The sequence below is a fragment of the Drosophila erecta genome, unplaced genomic scaffold (genome assembly GCF_003286155.1).
Source record: "Drosophila erecta strain 14021-0224.00,06,07 unplaced genomic scaffold, DereRS2 tig00000126-arrow-pilon, whole genome shotgun sequence".
Classification (NCBI taxonomy): domain Eukaryota; kingdom Metazoa; phylum Arthropoda; class Insecta; order Diptera; family Drosophilidae; genus Drosophila; species Drosophila erecta.
Genome location: NW_020825209.1, coordinates 7886133 through 7901921, shown reverse-complemented (window position 1 = coordinate 7901921; position 15789 = coordinate 7886133). Strand labels below are relative to the sequence as shown.

The 15789-nt window shown below is 49.4% G+C and overlaps 9 protein-coding genes across 11 annotated transcripts; 5 read left to right on the top strand and 4 right to left on the bottom strand.

The window, feature by feature from the left end:
* The first annotated feature begins 49 nt into the window (after positions 1 to 49).
* LOC6550332 (migration and invasion enhancer 1) lies at positions 50 to 913 on the top strand. The gene is made up of 2 exons (XM_001977854.3): positions 50 to 425; positions 492 to 913. The coding sequence occupies exons 1-2, from the start codon at positions 400 to 402 to the stop codon at positions 751 to 753; spliced, it is 288 nt and encodes a 95-aa protein (XP_001977890.1). The 5' UTR covers positions 50 to 399; the 3' UTR covers positions 754 to 913.
* Positions 914 to 956: 43 nt separating this feature from the next.
* On the bottom strand, positions 957 to 3308 carry LOC6550331 (cactin). The gene has a single exon (XM_001977853.3). It carries the CDS (start codon positions 3210 to 3212, stop codon positions 1056 to 1058), a length of 2157 nt encoding a protein of 718 aa, XP_001977889.1. The 5' UTR covers positions 3213 to 3308; the 3' UTR covers positions 957 to 1055.
* Positions 3309 to 4775: 1467 nt separating this feature from the next.
* LOC6550330 (serine/threonine-protein phosphatase 4 catalytic subunit) lies at positions 4776 to 7561 on the top strand. 3 transcript variants are annotated; one of them, XM_001977852.3, is made up of 3 exons: positions 4776 to 4980; positions 5655 to 6548; positions 6613 to 7561. In XM_001977852.3, exons 2-3 carry the CDS (start codon positions 5755 to 5757, stop codon positions 6740 to 6742), a joined length of 924 nt encoding a protein of 307 aa, XP_001977888.1. In that variant the 5' UTR covers positions 4776 to 4980; positions 5655 to 5754; the 3' UTR covers positions 6743 to 7561. The 3 variants fall into 3 exon arrangements, with proteins under 3 accessions (XP_001977888.1, XP_026838219.1, XP_026838220.1); XM_026982418.1 differs by lacking the exon at positions 4776 to 4980 and adding an exon at positions 5021 to 5179; XM_026982419.1 differs by lacking the exon at positions 4776 to 4980 and adding an exon at positions 5363 to 5451.
* Positions 7562 to 7607: 46 nt separating this feature from the next.
* On the bottom strand, positions 7608 to 8945 carry LOC6550329 (general odorant-binding protein 19d). The gene is made up of 4 exons (XM_001977851.3): positions 8275 to 8945; positions 8083 to 8171; positions 7888 to 8024; positions 7608 to 7815 (listed from the first exon to the last, which is right to left on the bottom strand). Exons 1-4 carry the CDS (start codon positions 8420 to 8422, stop codon positions 7737 to 7739), a joined length of 453 nt encoding a protein of 150 aa, XP_001977887.1. The 5' UTR covers positions 8423 to 8945; the 3' UTR covers positions 7608 to 7736.
* A 21-nt stretch (positions 8946 to 8966) lies between these two features.
* On the top strand, positions 8967 to 10515 carry LOC6550181. Its single transcript, XM_001977850.3, has 2 exons — positions 8967 to 10057; positions 10127 to 10515. Exons 1-2 carry the CDS (start codon positions 9743 to 9745, stop codon positions 10337 to 10339), a joined length of 528 nt encoding a protein of 175 aa, XP_001977886.1. The 5' UTR covers positions 8967 to 9742; the 3' UTR covers positions 10340 to 10515.
* A 103-nt stretch (positions 10516 to 10618) lies between these two features.
* LOC6550180 lies at positions 10619 to 11502 on the bottom strand. Its single transcript, XM_001977849.3, has 3 exons — positions 11183 to 11502; positions 10901 to 11123; positions 10619 to 10843 (listed from the first exon to the last, which is right to left on the bottom strand). Exons 1-3 carry the CDS (start codon positions 11364 to 11366, stop codon positions 10759 to 10761), a joined length of 492 nt encoding a protein of 163 aa, XP_001977885.1. The 5' UTR covers positions 11367 to 11502; the 3' UTR covers positions 10619 to 10758.
* Positions 11503 to 11567: 65 nt separating this feature from the next.
* LOC6550179 (general odorant-binding protein 19a) lies at positions 11568 to 12355 on the bottom strand. The gene is made up of 3 exons (XM_001977848.3): positions 12247 to 12355; positions 12022 to 12189; positions 11568 to 11954 (listed from the first exon to the last, which is right to left on the bottom strand). The coding sequence occupies exons 1-3, from the start codon at positions 12352 to 12354 to the stop codon at positions 11751 to 11753; spliced, it is 480 nt and encodes a 159-aa protein (XP_001977884.1). The 5' UTR covers position 12355; the 3' UTR covers positions 11568 to 11750.
* A 1167-nt stretch (positions 12356 to 13522) lies between these two features.
* On the top strand, positions 13523 to 14425 carry LOC6550178 (putative 60S ribosomal protein L33). Its single transcript, XM_001977847.3, has 3 exons — positions 13523 to 13613; positions 13726 to 14004; positions 14077 to 14425. Exons 2-3 carry the CDS (start codon positions 13942 to 13944, stop codon positions 14203 to 14205), a joined length of 192 nt encoding a protein of 63 aa, XP_001977883.1. The 5' UTR covers positions 13523 to 13613; positions 13726 to 13941; the 3' UTR covers positions 14206 to 14425.
* A 7-nt stretch (positions 14426 to 14432) lies between these two features.
* Positions 14433 to 15715, top strand: LOC6550177. The gene is made up of 2 exons (XM_001977846.3): positions 14433 to 14608; positions 14795 to 15715. The coding sequence occupies exons 1-2, from the start codon at positions 14552 to 14554 to the stop codon at positions 15617 to 15619; spliced, it is 882 nt and encodes a 293-aa protein (XP_001977882.1). The 5' UTR covers positions 14433 to 14551; the 3' UTR covers positions 15620 to 15715.
* Positions 15716 to 15789: the final 74 nt, after the last annotated feature.

The window sequence follows — 15789 nt, the reverse complement described above, 5'->3', positions numbered from 1 at the left end:
TTTCTTCCACATTTGAATTATAGCGCCAAGTTGGCACCCCACAAATATCGATAACGATAACAGGCCGGCAGCTCCCACTTCTACATTATGAGAAGAAAAGCAAATAGGAAATAAAAACAAGTTATTGGATAAATGTTTGTTGATCCCGCCGCCCTTGCTTGGTTAAATAGTGAAAACTTAGTTAACGCGACTTGGTTACCCTCAAATGCTGGTTACTGGTTAACTTGTATTAACTGATTGTATAAAACAAAATATAAACAAACTCTAATCGCCGTTAACCCTTAAGGTGTTAGCTTGCGGTTTTTTATATTTAGAGCGATAACGACTGCGATAAATCGACAACAGCTGATGCCAAAGCGCTGATTTTATGTGCGATTTAATTTTGAATAATATTATATAATGGTGAAAGTGGAGGTGGAATACTGGTGAGGAGAATCACTAGCCACTGCCAGCACTGAGTAGAATAATCATAACAATCAATCCTCCTGCAGCGGCATCTGCAACTTCAGCGGGCAGTGCCACCTGCTGCGCGAGTTCCTGCTGGCCTCGTCGCCCGACTTGGACATATCCTGCCGCCAGGGACGGCGGGGAGCCTTCGAGGTGGCCATCGACGGTGAGCTGGTGCACTCGAAGCTTTCCTGCTTGGCATTTCCCCAACACGCGAGTGTCCTGGCCCAAGTGCAGAAGGCGGAGCGCGGGGAGCCCGTGGAGAAAGTCCTGGAGCAGCCCATAAAGGACTGCATCGTGATGTGATCTCCTCGTGATTTCACTTGAAGTAACCTACTTTCATGCATAGACTGTTTAAATAAGATAGATTCACGCTTCCACCAAATCATACGGTGCTGGAACATTTGGCACCCTTTCAAAACCTGTGATATATGGCCCTTCGTTTATAAATATGGATATACTCTCCTTATGTGCATTATGCATAGTTTACTGAATTTAAAAATGGGAAACGGTTAAAATACTGTCGTTGTGGGCTTACATTTTATTAAAAAATAACATAGGTCCTCACAAAAGGATGGTTTAGGTGATCTAGACCAGATGATAATTCTTCACCGCCTGTAGCGATATCGCTTGAAGTGGAACCACAGCTGAAAGATGTTATTGTGGAACTGGCAGCGGAAGCCCCGCTTGTAGCTGAACTCCCACTCCCGGTTGACGATCTTGAAGGCGATATCCTCGTACGGCGGTCCTGTGTGGAAACGCAGTACGGCAAAGTCCCCGTTGTCCGCGCAGGGAGTGAGGAAGTACTGCGGCGTCTGAGATTTGTCCATAAGGTCCGGATAGAATATGTTGAACTTGTAGCCCTGCACGATCTTGGGCGGCGGATTGTCCATGTCGTAGTGCGTCTGGTTGTACTTGTTCCACTCGAAGCCGGTGTGCACGCGATTGAAGTAGCGCGGCTTTCGTGGTCGGTATTTATCGGTAGCCAGCTGAGGCACTGCATCCAGGGTGGTCTCCACACTGAACTCGGCCTCGTCACCCTGCATTCCCTGCCTCGCCTCGTTGCGCATTCGCAGCTCCTGCGGTGTCAGTTGATTGGTGTCCACTCGTTCTGGATGAAGGATTAGCAGACGCTGTCTCTGTGTTCGCCGCTCATCATCCTCCTCCTCGTAGAGGACTCCTTCTGCCTCCGGCTCGTCGTCATCTTCGTTTTGTACTCGTCTGCCGGTAAAGTCCTCCTCGCGTATGTAGCGCGGACTGTAGTTTCCGGCCTGGTAAAGACGCACTGCTTCACGCAGGTCCTTCAGGGGATCCTCTTCTTCTTCGGGTGAGCGCTCACCGACCTCCGGGTCCTCTGCGGCCTGGGTTTCCATCTCCTCTTCCTTGATTTCTGGTACCACCTCCTCCTGCAACACCTCATCATCGTTTTCTCGTTTGAGCAGCAACAGCTTCTCACGCAATAAGGCCTGATGGCGATCTCGCAGTCGAGCTCTGGCCATGTGCGCCTTGAGTTGCGAAAGCAGGCTCTCCCAGTAGCTAATGTCCACGCCATCCGCTCGCCCACTGATCTTGGCCTCGATGCGCTGCCGCATCTCCGCTAGCTGCTGTGCATTCTTCCCCCTGAAGATATCTGCCACATCTTTCACCACCGCCTGGTGGATGCCATCCCGGCGTTGATTGAGCACACTGTTGTCCGCCTGCAGTTTCTGTTGGCGTTGCAATTCGTCTTGCACAATGGTGATCATATCGTTCCAGAAATCTATGTGTTTGTCCTGTTCCAGCTCTTCGTATACCTTTATGTCCACCAGCAGGTCCTCCAGTTCATCCATGGGCAGGCCGTTAAGCAGAACATAGGGCTCGTGCATCTGCATCTCGAGGGAATCTTCGAGCGGCGCATTCCCAGCGGCCACATATTGAGCGAGGAGATCGATGGGCTTGGCACGACCATCGCGGATGCGAATTTCGCTGCGTAAGCGTGCTTGCTCTAGGTGAAACTGATCCTCCTGACGCTGCCACTCGCGGAACTGCACCGCCTCCTTGGCGCGCTGCTGCATCATTAGATCATCCTCGCGCACCTGCCGCTCCAGCTCCCTCTCCTGACGCCGTTTCTTGACCTTCTCCAGCTCTCTGCGGTTTTCCAACTGTTTTTGCAAGGACAGTACCTCTACGGTTTTGGTGGAGAGATTTGATAATCCCTCCACCTGCAGCTTTTTGCCCCAGTGGAATGTGGAGGTGAGATTGGAGTCGCCGAACGGGTTGTCATCGTTGGAGTACGTCTGGTACTCGTTGTCCCAGCCCATTCGTTCGCGACGCCGCTGCTCCTTGGCCTGTTTTTCGCGGAGGCGACGAGCGCGCTTCTCCTCGGGTGTTTCATGGGCCTTCAGCTCCTCCTTCTTTCGCTGGCGATCCTTCTGCTCGATGAGACGACGGGCTTCCAGCGTTTTAAGCAGTTTCATCGAGCTCTTGGCCAGCGGCGAACGAGGGCCACCGGGAGCCGTGCTGGACGTCGAACTGGACGAGGATGAGCTGGAGGAAGAGGAAGAGGACCGGCGCCTTCGACTCTTGTGCTCCCGCTTCTTGTCCCTGTTTTTGTCCTTCTCCTTTTCCCTGCGCTGATCGCGTTCCTTGTCTCTGTGGTCCCTGTGGTCACGCTCCTTTCCCCTCTCGCGTTCACGACCCCGATCCCTGTTCCTGCTGCTCTTCGGATCCGGGCTGCGATGCTCCCGACTGTCGCGACTGCGGTGCTTGGACTTCTCCTTGGGCATCTTTTTAGAGCGGTTTTTCGGTATAAAATGTGGAGAACTTGTGAAATAAAATATAAACAATGTTAGTGCTGCCAGATGTTGAAAACAACTTGAGAGCAGACCAACCCAGGTTGCCGACTGGTAATGGTAAAAGTCCTATCGATGTAAGCAGTATAACCTAAGCATTACGTTGTTTTCGTTCTCGTTATAAGTCGATAATTTGTTTTACCAAGGCGTAGTTAAAAAAACAAAAACGCGCGAAAATCGCATAAATATCCTTTCTTCAAATAATCGAGATAAATTGACGTATCGATATTAGTGTAAAAGGCTTCTCATCAGTGATGCCAATTAGCCTTTTTTCCCGTTTTTTTTTCTCAATCTGTCCTTTTTTTCAGAGAAATATTGGCATCCCTGATACAAAGTGCTACTAAATTAAGCTCGAGCTGTAAGTAATTAAATAATAATATATTATTTTGTCATACTTATATTAGTGAGTGAAATAGTGAGGTCTTTAAAGTGAGTAGTAAAATTTGTCTTAAATAAAGCCTGAATATTATTTAACTTACTGTTGGAACACATAGTTATTGCCGCTTTTAATATTTGTTTGGGAAACATATTTTCTTGTAGCCCTATAATTCCCAATTGGTTCTAGCGAAGACTGTATGGAATGTCTTCTAATTTTGAGTTGCAAAGTAGTTCTCTCTTACCGGTCGAGCAGTGAGTGTAGTGTATGTACCGGTGTATGTAGGTATGTATATATGTGTGTGTATGTATGTATGATGTATGTATGTATGTGTGTATGTATGTATGTATGTATGTATGTATGTATGTGTGTATGTATGTATGTATGCATGTATGTATGTATGTATGTATGTATGTATGTATGTATGTATGTATGTATGTATGTATGCATGTGTGTATGTATGTATGTATGTATGTATGTATGTATGTATGTATGTATGTATGTATGTATGTATGTATGTATGTATGTATGTATGTATGCATGCACGCATGCATGCATGTATGTATGTAGTGTATGTGTTACTTGCAGAAAGTAGTAAAAATTGTCTTAATTAAAGCCTGAAGAACGTTTCACTTACTGTCGGAACACATAGTTATTGCCGCTTTTAATATTTGTTTGGGAAACATATTTTCTTGTAGTCCTTTAATTTCCAACTAGTTCTAGTGAAGACAGTAAGGCATGTCTTCTAATTTAGAGTCACAAAATATTTCAAGTAATCCCTCTTACCGGTCGAGCAGTGAGTGTATGTGTAGTGTATGTGTTCTTAAGTGTGATTACTTGCAAGATCACATTGGCATCCCTCTTGAACAAATAACCAGGCAAATGTTATTCATACAAGTGTTTGAAATGTTATAATATTTATTTTAAAATAATTCATAAAAAATATTTAAAATACAATATAAAATTCTTTTTAAGAAATTGAATACCCTACACTGAAAGGGATATATATTTTTATGTTTATTCGTATACAATTTGAAATTTTCAGGCTATTTTTTCCGTTATTTTTCTCAATCTGTCCTTTTTTTTTTTTAGAAAAATATTGGCATCCCTGCTTCTCATGCACCTAGCGCTATCGCCTACTATCGAGCCCGCGAACTCGATGAGTGCCATTACTCGATATATCGATACAATCCCAAGTGGCCAACCCAGCTCCGCACAGAAACCCGGTTGCCAAAAAATTTGATGTGCATTTTTTGTATTGAAACCCGAGCACGAGAGCCGAGCTACCAGCAAAAGGATTGTCGAGATAGCCCGCCACTGCGCTGAGTAAGTAGTGTTTCTGGGAAAACAGAAAGGAAAAGCAGGAAAAGCACGGCAGACGGTGGAAATTGAGCGCGGCAAAAACGCCAGCGACAAGCCACACACACGCGCGGGCACGCACACACACAAGCACCCGCACAAAGCCGACGCACGTACGGCTCATGCAAAACACGAAACACAAACAAAAGGAAGGCTATTCCCGACTGTAAGATACCCTACTTCCAGTTTCGCAGCCACTGTGAAAGATATGCGGCTTTCAAGCGGATCACTTTCTGCAAAGGACCAAGCTACAGTCCCGAAATTCTAATTTAAAACATTCGCATCCTAGAGAAAAGTGTACGCATTCACTAAAAGTGTCAGTTAAACGAAGTTATATAGAGAATATAGCCTTTCCTCTCGTTGGCATGTTTATTTACTTTTCTTTGCGAAATAGCCCCATGGACTTTTTCAACAAGTGGCATAGCAGGGAACGCAAATGTGTGTGTTTATATTGTTGGTGCATTCTGTAACTATAGTTAAATTGTCTTGATTCTTAGCTGTGGGGTGCAGGTACGCCGTTGCACTTCACAGGGTCTAACGCTTGGCTTGCGTTGCACGACTAAAGTAGTACTAAAGTAGTATCAGTCAAGCAACCAGAAACTCATAGTTCTTCTCTTTTGCAACCTTGTTTCTCACTCCAGTCCGGTGAACAACAAACGACACTGTCCCCGCCCTGTAAACGCCTGCAGTCCGATTCATCGCTTTCCCGTTGCCTCGGCTGCCGCCATCCTCCGGGTGAAGATGTCCGACTACAGCGACCTTGACCGACAGATCGAGCAGCTGAAACGCTGCGAGATCATCAAGGAGAACGAGGTGAAGGCACTGTGCGCCAAGGCCCGCGAGATCCTGGTGGAGGAGGGCAATGTGCAGCGTGTGGACTCGCCCGTGACCGTGTGCGGCGACATCCACGGCCAGTTCTACGACCTGAAGGAGCTGTTTAAGGTTGGCGGCGATGTGCCCGAGAAGAACTACCTGTTCATGGGCGATTTCGTGGACCGCGGCTACTATAGCGTGGAGACGTTTCTGCTGCTGCTGGCGCTGAAGGTGCGTTATCCGGACCGCATAACGCTGATCCGGGGCAACCACGAGTCGCGCCAGATCACGCAGGTGTATGGCTTCTACGACGAGTGTCTGCGCAAATACGGATCGACTGCCGTGTGGCGGTACTGCACGGAGATCTTCGACTACCTCAGCCTCTCGGCGATCATCGACGGCAAGATATTCTGCGTGCACGGTGGCCTGTCGCCGTCCATCCAGTACCTGGACCAGATTCGCAGTATTGACCGCAAGCAGGAGGTGCCGCACGACGGGCCCATGTGTGACCTGCTCTGGAGCGATCCGGAAGACCAGACCGGCTGGGGCGTGTCGCCGCGCGGTGCTGGCTATCTATTTGGCTCGGACGTGGTCTCCCAGTTCAACCGCACGAATGAGATCGACATGATTTGCCGTGCACACCAGCTGGTTATGGAGGGCTTCAAGTGGCACTTCAACGAAACCGTCCTGACGGTCTGGTCGGCACCCAACTACTGCTATCGGTGAGTCATCCTCCTGGGAAAATTGGAAATTGTCTTGCTAACTCTGTCATCCCTTCACATGCAGCTGCGGCAATGTGGCTGCCATTCTGGAGCTGAACGAGTACCTGCACCGCGACTTCGTCATCTTTGAGGCGGCTCCGCAGGAGAGCCGCGGCATTCCTTCGAAGAAGCCTCAAGCGGACTATTTCCTGTAAGACGCCCCCGCTCCTGACTCTGACAATCCGCTCGAATGGTCGCGGAACGGGAGGCGGGTGCCCACTGGCGGCTTACAAAAAGCATGTAGGGAATAGGAAACTGCCAGCCTGCATAAGGAAATCAAACACTAACAGCAACGGATGGTGTAAAACAAAAAAGATGTAACATAAACGTAAGCTAGGATAGAGCAGCCTGACACAGTTCCACGTTCAGTTACAATTACTCTTTTTTTTTCTCCCAATTATATTTTTTTTTATTACCATCTGTTTACCTACCTCTATCTGTGTTTAGTCAGGCTATTTACGCGATCGTTTTTGCTGGAAATGGAAAACATCTAGAAATCCACATCATAGATCGCGTACGAACCTGTGCACCGCATCTAGCTACTAACTAATAGGATTAATGGCCAGTGCCCGGGATTCTTGCGAATTCGCCTGGCGTAGACGGTCTGCAATCACAGTCGCCGTCTTCTCGACGCGAATTCCCTGAGCTCGGGCAGCACACTATACTTGTAGCGTAGGCTAAGGACATAAATATTATTAACGACGGATTGTGTTGAGTCGGAGAGATAGGACGGATTTAGGGTAGCTGGGTGCGAACGTGTGGAGTCGTCGATGTGTTAATTGATTAGGATACGACTTCGCATGTCTGGTCGGGACTTTCTCCGCAAGATAACAGCTGGAGAAAACCACACACGAAGAACAACAGGTAGTAATTTATAGCATGTAAGAATCTTAAAAATATGCCCCAGATTAGGATATTATATACAAATAATTATACTTGTATTTAAAATAAAGATTGTAAGCTAATCAACGAAATTGCTGGTCCCGATGAGTAACTTTCGCAATCTAATAAACAATCAAGTTTGCAGTTTCTCAGTTTATTAAGCACTTAAGAACTAATCATAGTATACACATAAAAAAATAGTTGGTTATATTCCAGAAGGGCGCTTGTGATGCAGTAACGGGGTCGTCCAGGGTCTCAAATCTGCTTTCAGTGGTCCTCCAGCTCGAGTCCGTGCTCCTTCATTTGCTCGTAAATGCATCCTTCGAAGGCGGAAGCAGCATCGCAACTGGAAATGGCAACCATGGCAATGGATTATGGTCCGGAACTGGGCTAACAAACTCCGGCGAGCACTACTCACTGATCCTCGGGTGTCTCGATGGCCTCGCACTTGGCCACCACCTCGGCGGGAGCGTCCTCCTTCTCCGCATCCTGCTTGCTCATGGCCTTGACCAACGCGATGGCGTGCTCCTTGTTCAGCTTGCCGGACTCATCCATCTGCAATGGGAGTGAAAAGGTGGTGAGCGGAGCGCCTTCATGCCGGAGCAGCACTCACAATCTGCAGCTTCTTCATCACGCAGGCGCGCAGGCACTTGGCCTCCTGTCTTTCGGGCAAGTCGTGGCTCATTAGCTGCTCCACATCCTCTGTAAGTGATGGATCGTATTAGATAGATCATGAATAAACTGTTCCTGCTGCTATATCCCGATTGGATCCTCCCCACTGATGACCATCTGACCAACGACTCACCATCGGTGGCTCCGGTCTCAGCCTTGCACTCGTTAGCCAGCTCAGTGGCATGGTCCCTGTTGATCTCGTCGTGCGGCTTGCCGGTGGTGGCGCCCAGGCAGAGGAGGCCCACGAGGAGCAGGACGGACAGGTGAACTAGATGCGACATTTCTATTTGCGATTGGACTGCGCGACGTGCGAACTCTGACTTGGATGCGAGTCGCTGGCGACGTCGGCGTTTTATAGGAGCTATTGCCAAAGCCGAGTCCCGTGATTGGCTTGACAGATCGGATCCATCGCCTATCTCCAGCCGCGTCTCAAGCAGCTCCGGCAATTACGCGCAATTATGAACTACATGTGCAGCACATGGCACTCCACTCCGCTCCACTCAATTCCACGCTACTCCACTCCGCCGTTCTGGACGGGATGGGACGGGATCCGGCGGAGATGCCCTCGACTGGGCATCGTGTGAACGAGTGACACCCCGCTGGAACTGCCGCTGTCAGATGAGATGGCCCACCGATCTCCACTTACCTGCCTAATTGGTGACTGGCATGAAATCGCTGCAAATGGTGTGGATATAGAATTGGGAATGGCTATGGAAATGGAAATGAAAATGAAAATGCGAAATGCAAAATGGGAAATGCCGCTTGTAATTAAATTGTTCAACAGCTCTAGGTGATATGAGTGATTGTGACTGGCGGGGCCATGGAACGATTATATAATTATATGGAACTGGGCAAACTGGGAAGTGCGGTTGTAGCCTGCAAATTGGCCGTTTAGGCCATAATATACCCTTCATATGTCCGCCTATTGCCCATTTTGCCCGTCGGCTTGCCGACTTTCTGATAATTCGAGTGCCAGTGATCGCAATCTGAGTTCCAGTCAGACTGTTTGTCCTTACATCGGTGGATACTTCAGCACGCAATCTATATTATGGACTCCAATAGATGCCAGTATCAGTGTCGTGTGGGCATGTTGCATGCTAATTTTGTATTCCAATTGGTGAGAGTATCATTAAGATCTTTAGCAGGTCGGAAGTCTGTGTGATTGAGTATTAAATTCATAGTAAATCATCCGTGAAATTGGTCCGGGTCATAAAATACGTACATAAAACCCAATGACCGAGTTTCAGGGAAGCGGCTTAACTTATTTTTAATTATTTTTTATATTTTCAAATGGGTTAAGATGGTGCAACATCTTGGCAGAACTATCAGGTTTCCAGATTAGTGATCTAAATCAATGCGACTGTCATTGTCTCGAGTGAAGTGACACATTGCTGGATAGTGTTGGCCAAGTCGAAGATCGTCTTTGGAGCGTGACCAACGGGGGTGACGCCGAGAATAATGAACTTGGCACTGGAGAAATGCTCGCAATCAGCAAAATCGAGCGATAAAGCCATGTGCAGACGACTATGGTGAGGTCATGGGTCACTTTATAAGCCAAGAGCCCCAGCAAGAGCAGAGCCAAAGAGCACGCAGCCGCCGAAATGAAGCCATCCACTCTAGCCGCAGCCCTTCCGCTTATGACGCTCGTGGTCGCTGCCCTGCTGCAGACGCACTGCGTCCGTGGCCAGAACCAGGCTTTCGATCTCACCAAGCTGTTTCCCAAGACCGGTGTGGAGCCCATATGGGCGGTGATCGATCGCAACTTGCCGCAGGTGCAGAAGCTGGTCACCACGGCCAGGATGGAGTGCATCCAGAAGCTGCAGCTGCCCAGGGATCAGCGCCCGCTGCTGAAGGTGACCAATCCCAGTGAGAAGGAGAAGTGCCTGGTGGAGTGCGTGCTCAAGAAGATCAAGTTGGTGAGTAGCCGTGGGCACGTGGGGCACAGCCATGTCTAAATAGTATTAATACCTCTTATTCGCGCCCAGATGGACAGCGACAACAAGCTGAACGTCGGCCAGGTGGAGAAGCTGACCAGCCTGGTGACCCAGGACAACAAGATGGCCATCGCCGTCAGCTCCAGCATGGCGCAGGCCTGCAGCCGCGGCATCTCCTCCAAGAACTCCTGCGAGGCGGCCCACCTCTTCAACCAGTGCATCAGTCGCCAGCTGGAGCGCAACAACGTGAAGCTGGTCTGGTAGAGGGCATCCATGGGCATCCGCACCACAAACTGCCACTAGAGATCTTAACTCGTGATCTATGCGCCCATATATTAAATTTTAGACATTAGTGATGGCAACGCACCTTTTTGTAGTACTAGATCAATTTTAGTTGCCCACTCGTAATTGATTTGAATAAATCCATATATAAATTATTTCATTTCCATTTTTGCACATTCGATGGAATTAAAACACAATCCCTCCTATTTCGCATACCAAATTACGTATGAATTCCCACGCCACCCGATAAATATTCAGCAATTAGTTGGCTGGTTGGGCGCTTTATTAGTTTAGGAAACCACCTCGGGTTCTCGAGCTTTGGTAATTAAATCGAACTGAATCACTAACAAAAAAAAAATAGGAGAACTTGCAATGGTGGGCCAGCGAGCAGCACAATGAGCTCATTCCATGATCTCGGGAATCTTGAAGCCCGAGGAGCGCATCTCGCGCAGCATGCACATGGCGATCTTGTGGGCGGCCTCGCACCTGGAAGTTCGTGTTTGTATTCATGTATCATCTCGTGTACTAGTGTACCACACTCACTTGTCCTGCTCCGCCTTCATCTGTTCGTTGCAGGTCCTGACGATGCGCCGGCCGTCGTCCTCGCGATCCGGGAACATCATGTTGATCATCTCGACGGTCTTGTCCTCGTTGTACTGCATCTCACCCGCGGGCATCAGCTCGAACTGCTCCAGCATGCAGTGGCGGAAGCACTTGGTATCGTGCATGGCGTCCTCCTTGTTCAGCACCATCTCGACGATGTGCACTGCGGATGTGGCATGGTTATGGAGTGGCAGGATGCGGTATGCCCAGCGGTGCACTTACCCTTCAACGGCTTGGGGGTGCAGCCTTCGCCGAAGGGCTCTATCAGATCCACCACCTCGTCCACGCTCATAGATATCTCCTCTTCGTCCGCCATCGTCGATCCCATCAGCATGGCGACGCAGGCCAGTGCCAGCAGGAGGTTGGTCATCTTCAACGTCGTCGTCATCCGGTTGCTCTGCCTCATTTTTGCTCCTCTTGTGAATAGTGGACGGACAGTAATCGCCGCCGGGCAATTTATAGCCGCCGCAATCGTGTCCAGCACATCCGGTACAAGCCAATCGCCTCGGATGTAGATCACCCGGCGATAGCCATGACATTGCTGGCCGGATCATGCAAGCCCCACCACAGCCATCCATCCATCGCAGCCCAATCAAAATGCACCACAGTTGTCGGTGCCCTCCGGCTAGCTTTATTGGTATCACCTGGTCAGGGGATTGGGTTTGGATTCGGGTTTTGGGCTTGGGCTTGGGATTTCGGGCAAAGAGATACAACTACTTCATTTGTTGGAGAGTCACCTGTTCCAGATGCCAAAGTGTGATGCATCCGCCATCGCCATGGCATCCAAGGCCTAGGGAAAAACGAACACATTGATGTTGTTCTTCAGGCAGCTAAGCAGGGCGTGGGCAGGATCGCAGTTGGGCGCGTTCTTCAGGCCCACGGTGGAGTCCTTGCACAGGTTGATGCCCTTGCGGTATGCGTCCTTGTAGCTGTCCGGCAGCATGATGTCCATCTGCTTGAGGGTCGGCTCCAGCTGGAACTTTCCCTTCTTGATCTGAGCGGAATCGAAATCAAGTTTTAGTTTTAGTGCCCTATCATAGTTGAATCTTTGCAATACATACTGCCTGCATCATTTCCAGGATGCAATTGATGTAGCAGTTGGAGTCCTTGCTGTTGGGTATGTTCCCGTTGCGGATGTTGTCGGCCACCTCCACGGTGACCTTGGGATACTTGGGCAGGCAGACGTCGCGCATCAGCTTTCCGGCGGCCCACATCTGCTCCTCCGTCACCTGCAAGTGGACAGTATCCATGAGGCACCCCGCGGCACAGAGCGCTTAAGGACCTACCCCTGCCTCCGACTGGGGCAACGGTCCCAGGGATATGGCGACACAGATCAACAGCAGATGGAACTTCATTTCGGAGACGTTGTGGTGGATTCCAGACTCCGCAACCATCGGCGACTCCTTTTATACGCGGCCCCCGACATGCAAATGACTTCATATTGGTTCGATCGAACCGCTAAGTGGGTGTGGGAATTATGGGTTAGCGCCAATCCCCGCCCCCACTGCCCATTTCCATATCGAAATAGGAGCTGTGTGGTGTGTGGTGGCTGGTGGGCGGTGCGCCTGGGCGGATCACTTGCTGCCCGGACTGTAATCCCGTCACATTAATTGACAGTGTGGTGTTGGGTCACCGGGCGAGGTGACATGCGAGGCGCGACTCTGGCCGAGATGCGTTGACAATCCCATTGCCGGGTCGCATATCGCATATCGCCACTGTTTTCGATCATGCGAATGCAAATAGGATTTCAATCTGAGTTCTGCTGGGGCGGTTCCAAATGCGGTTCCAAAGTTGGAGCCCTTTAGATACTGCGCTCCCAGCTTCCAGTTTTGAGCCCATGTTGATATCGTTTGGCCTGATATCAATCCAAAGATAATCATAAGCTCTAATCATGATATTTGTGCATTCAGGGGGCTAACATAATATTTATTTATTTAAAATAATTATTAAATAGAAATAATTTTTACTAATTTAATTTTATTTTGGGTCAACAAATCAAATGATTTCATACTTGAACCCTTAGATTTTAAGATATACCTTGCTATACTCAGAAAAATATTGCCAGTCAGATAACAAGGACTCATTTTTTGTAAACATATTTTTAAGTATAATTACCAAGCAGACATCCAAAATATAAACCATGCAACCCCTTAAGTAAGTCCATTACACTCGCTTTAACCACCTATTACCTTGTAGGCAAATGAGTAGTTCTGTTTGATTAGCATTCAAACTAGTTGCAAGTTGGCATTTATTTGGCGAAATATATTTCATTTGTGCATTTAGTACGACTGATGACGTTGAAATAAGTGGTGTTGCGTGTGGCATGAGCACAAATCGCTGATAAAGTAACTGCAATAGGTAATAAATGTAAATTATAAATCACAAAAGGCTTATATTTGCATTGGTATAACTAAAGCTTATTGCTAAATAGGCCAGAGTGTTTACTTTGCCGCTAGGTGATAAATATATTTATGGAAACCCTCAAGCGCATACGTAATAGTCGAAGAACTTTCCACTCCTTTCTTTTCAAAATGTTCATGCGGACGGACAGACGAACGGACAGACATCAAGAAACCGGGTTGAAAAGGATTTCCTCTGCCTGGTTCATACTTTTCTACGAATACAGTATACCCCGATACTCTGCGAGTAACTGGTATACAAAAAGTTTATCTTAACATATTCGATAACTCCAGATAACTCTGGTTTTTAGCCTAAGTCGGATAACTCAAAAATATTCGCTTTCATATCTCAATTTCCATTAATAGGTATCCCGCAGCCGATACGAGACTACAGCGTTCACTCCATTTGGGATACCCGAGACGGCTGTGACGACTCCAAGTGACACTTCCTTCATTCCGAAAGCCAAAAAGTCACAATCCGAGTCCCGGTCCAAAATACAGGTCGAATATCGTATCGAATCCAAATTTTAATCTCTCTTTTAAGTTCGCAGCTGCGCCCATCCGGTCCACAACGATCCAAAGATGTCTGACCAGTTCAACTTCAACGACGCCTTCAACAGCCAGACCATGCGTGGTCGCGCCAATGTAAGTGATCCCATGTACGCATCCCATTAACAAGATGCGCCAAAATCCGCCTCCCAAACCCCAAACCCACAGGTAGCCAAGGCCACCTGGGCCTCCATGGGCCTCGTCTACGCCCTGGTCAAGTTGCACCGCCGCAACTCGAAGCGGCGTGAGGCGCAGCTCTACTGCAAGGGCTGCCAGCAGGCCATGCTCCATGCCTAGTCCAGCCCCTTGTGCCCACTCCTCCGGCCCGTGCCCAATCAAAAACTAGTTACTATCCCGTTCCCGTGTAATCCCCGTTTCCAGGTGCCCGATGACCGATGACCGATGCCCGATGCCACAGCTTCAGGCTTGGGGCCAAAACTCATGTACCTTGTTCAATCAATAAAATTCGAGTCTTGCCAGATTCTGAACAGATTTTGAGCTATAGTAGGCCCAGCTTCGGACTTCGCTCCCTGTCATTAGGTTCTCACTCGGAGCTACAGTCAGAACGCACACACCTCTCACCCGGACCCAAACCCAAACCCAAACCCAATCTCCAGATCCAGATCCAGATCCAGTCCTAACGATGGCCGACGGCTTTAAGAAGTACTTCAATGGGACAACCCTCAATGGACGCGCCAACGTAAGAACGGTTCTATCCATCGCCTTGGAGCTGGTAATGTACACAAAAGAGTGCTCAACATGAATTTTGAAAGCTGGTTGAGCATCAGACACATTTTCAGCTTTGCTTAGTATAACCATGCTACTTGATAAATAGTGAATTAAATTGTAATTTAAATACTCCGCTGATACGAGACTCAATTCGCAGGTGGCCAAGGCCACATACGCCACGTTGGCCCTGTTGTTCATCGTGTACAAGCTGCGCCGCGGATCAGGCAAGGCCGGCGAGTTGGCCAGCGGCAAGTGCAGCTGCGAATCTGACCACGGCTCGTCCCTCAATGGCGACGTAGGCGTCTACGGCGTGGATCCCGACTGCTCCGTGTGCCGGGAGCGAGCGGACCGGGCCATGAGCGAGTTCGATCGCGAGCAGCAGCGGCGGGCGGCGGGCGAGGATGGCAATGGGTGTCGCGACGATCCGCCGCCGCCACCTCCTCCACCCGCATCGGGTGGATCCGGCTCAGCTGCGCGCCGCAAGTGTCCCTGCGAGGAGCCGCAGCGGCGAGCGGAGGGAGCCGCGAAGCATAGCAGCCACAGCAGCAGGTCGGGGGGCCATCAGATCCAGCCGCCACATCAGTACCAACAGTACACGCAGCCCGAGCCAGAGCAGGTGCGTCCGGCTAGCCAAGTGTTGGGTCAGGTGCACGACGCCTTTTTCAGGGTGCTGCGAGGAGTCGTGGGTGCCATTTTGGGCAATGCGGCGGTCAACACCAGCGGCACCGCTACTTATGCCCCTGCACAGCCCGTCGCAGTGGAAGTCTCGCGGGATGAGCTCGATGACGAAGAGTTTGACGACGACCAGGATGATGAAGTGCCGTTGAAGCGCCGCACGGCACCGCGCTCTTGCGTGCCCACCAGGAGTCAGCCGAAGGGCCAGAAACAGGCTGGCGCCCAGCCGCAGTCGGATGAACAGGCGGAGTACAGCGCCTTCAACGATGGATTCACTTCCGGCCTGTACTTCGCCGACGAAAAGTAGCTTGCGTGCTGGCGATTTGGCGAGGTCAGGGAATACGCTTCTTTCGATCTGCAAAATTGTTAGTCTAAAATATATGCGATGAACTGCATTATCTTAGCATTATGCCGAAATAATCCATTACTTGGCGCCCCGGGTGGATTCCCTTCTACCAAATCGAAAAGAGGGTTGCT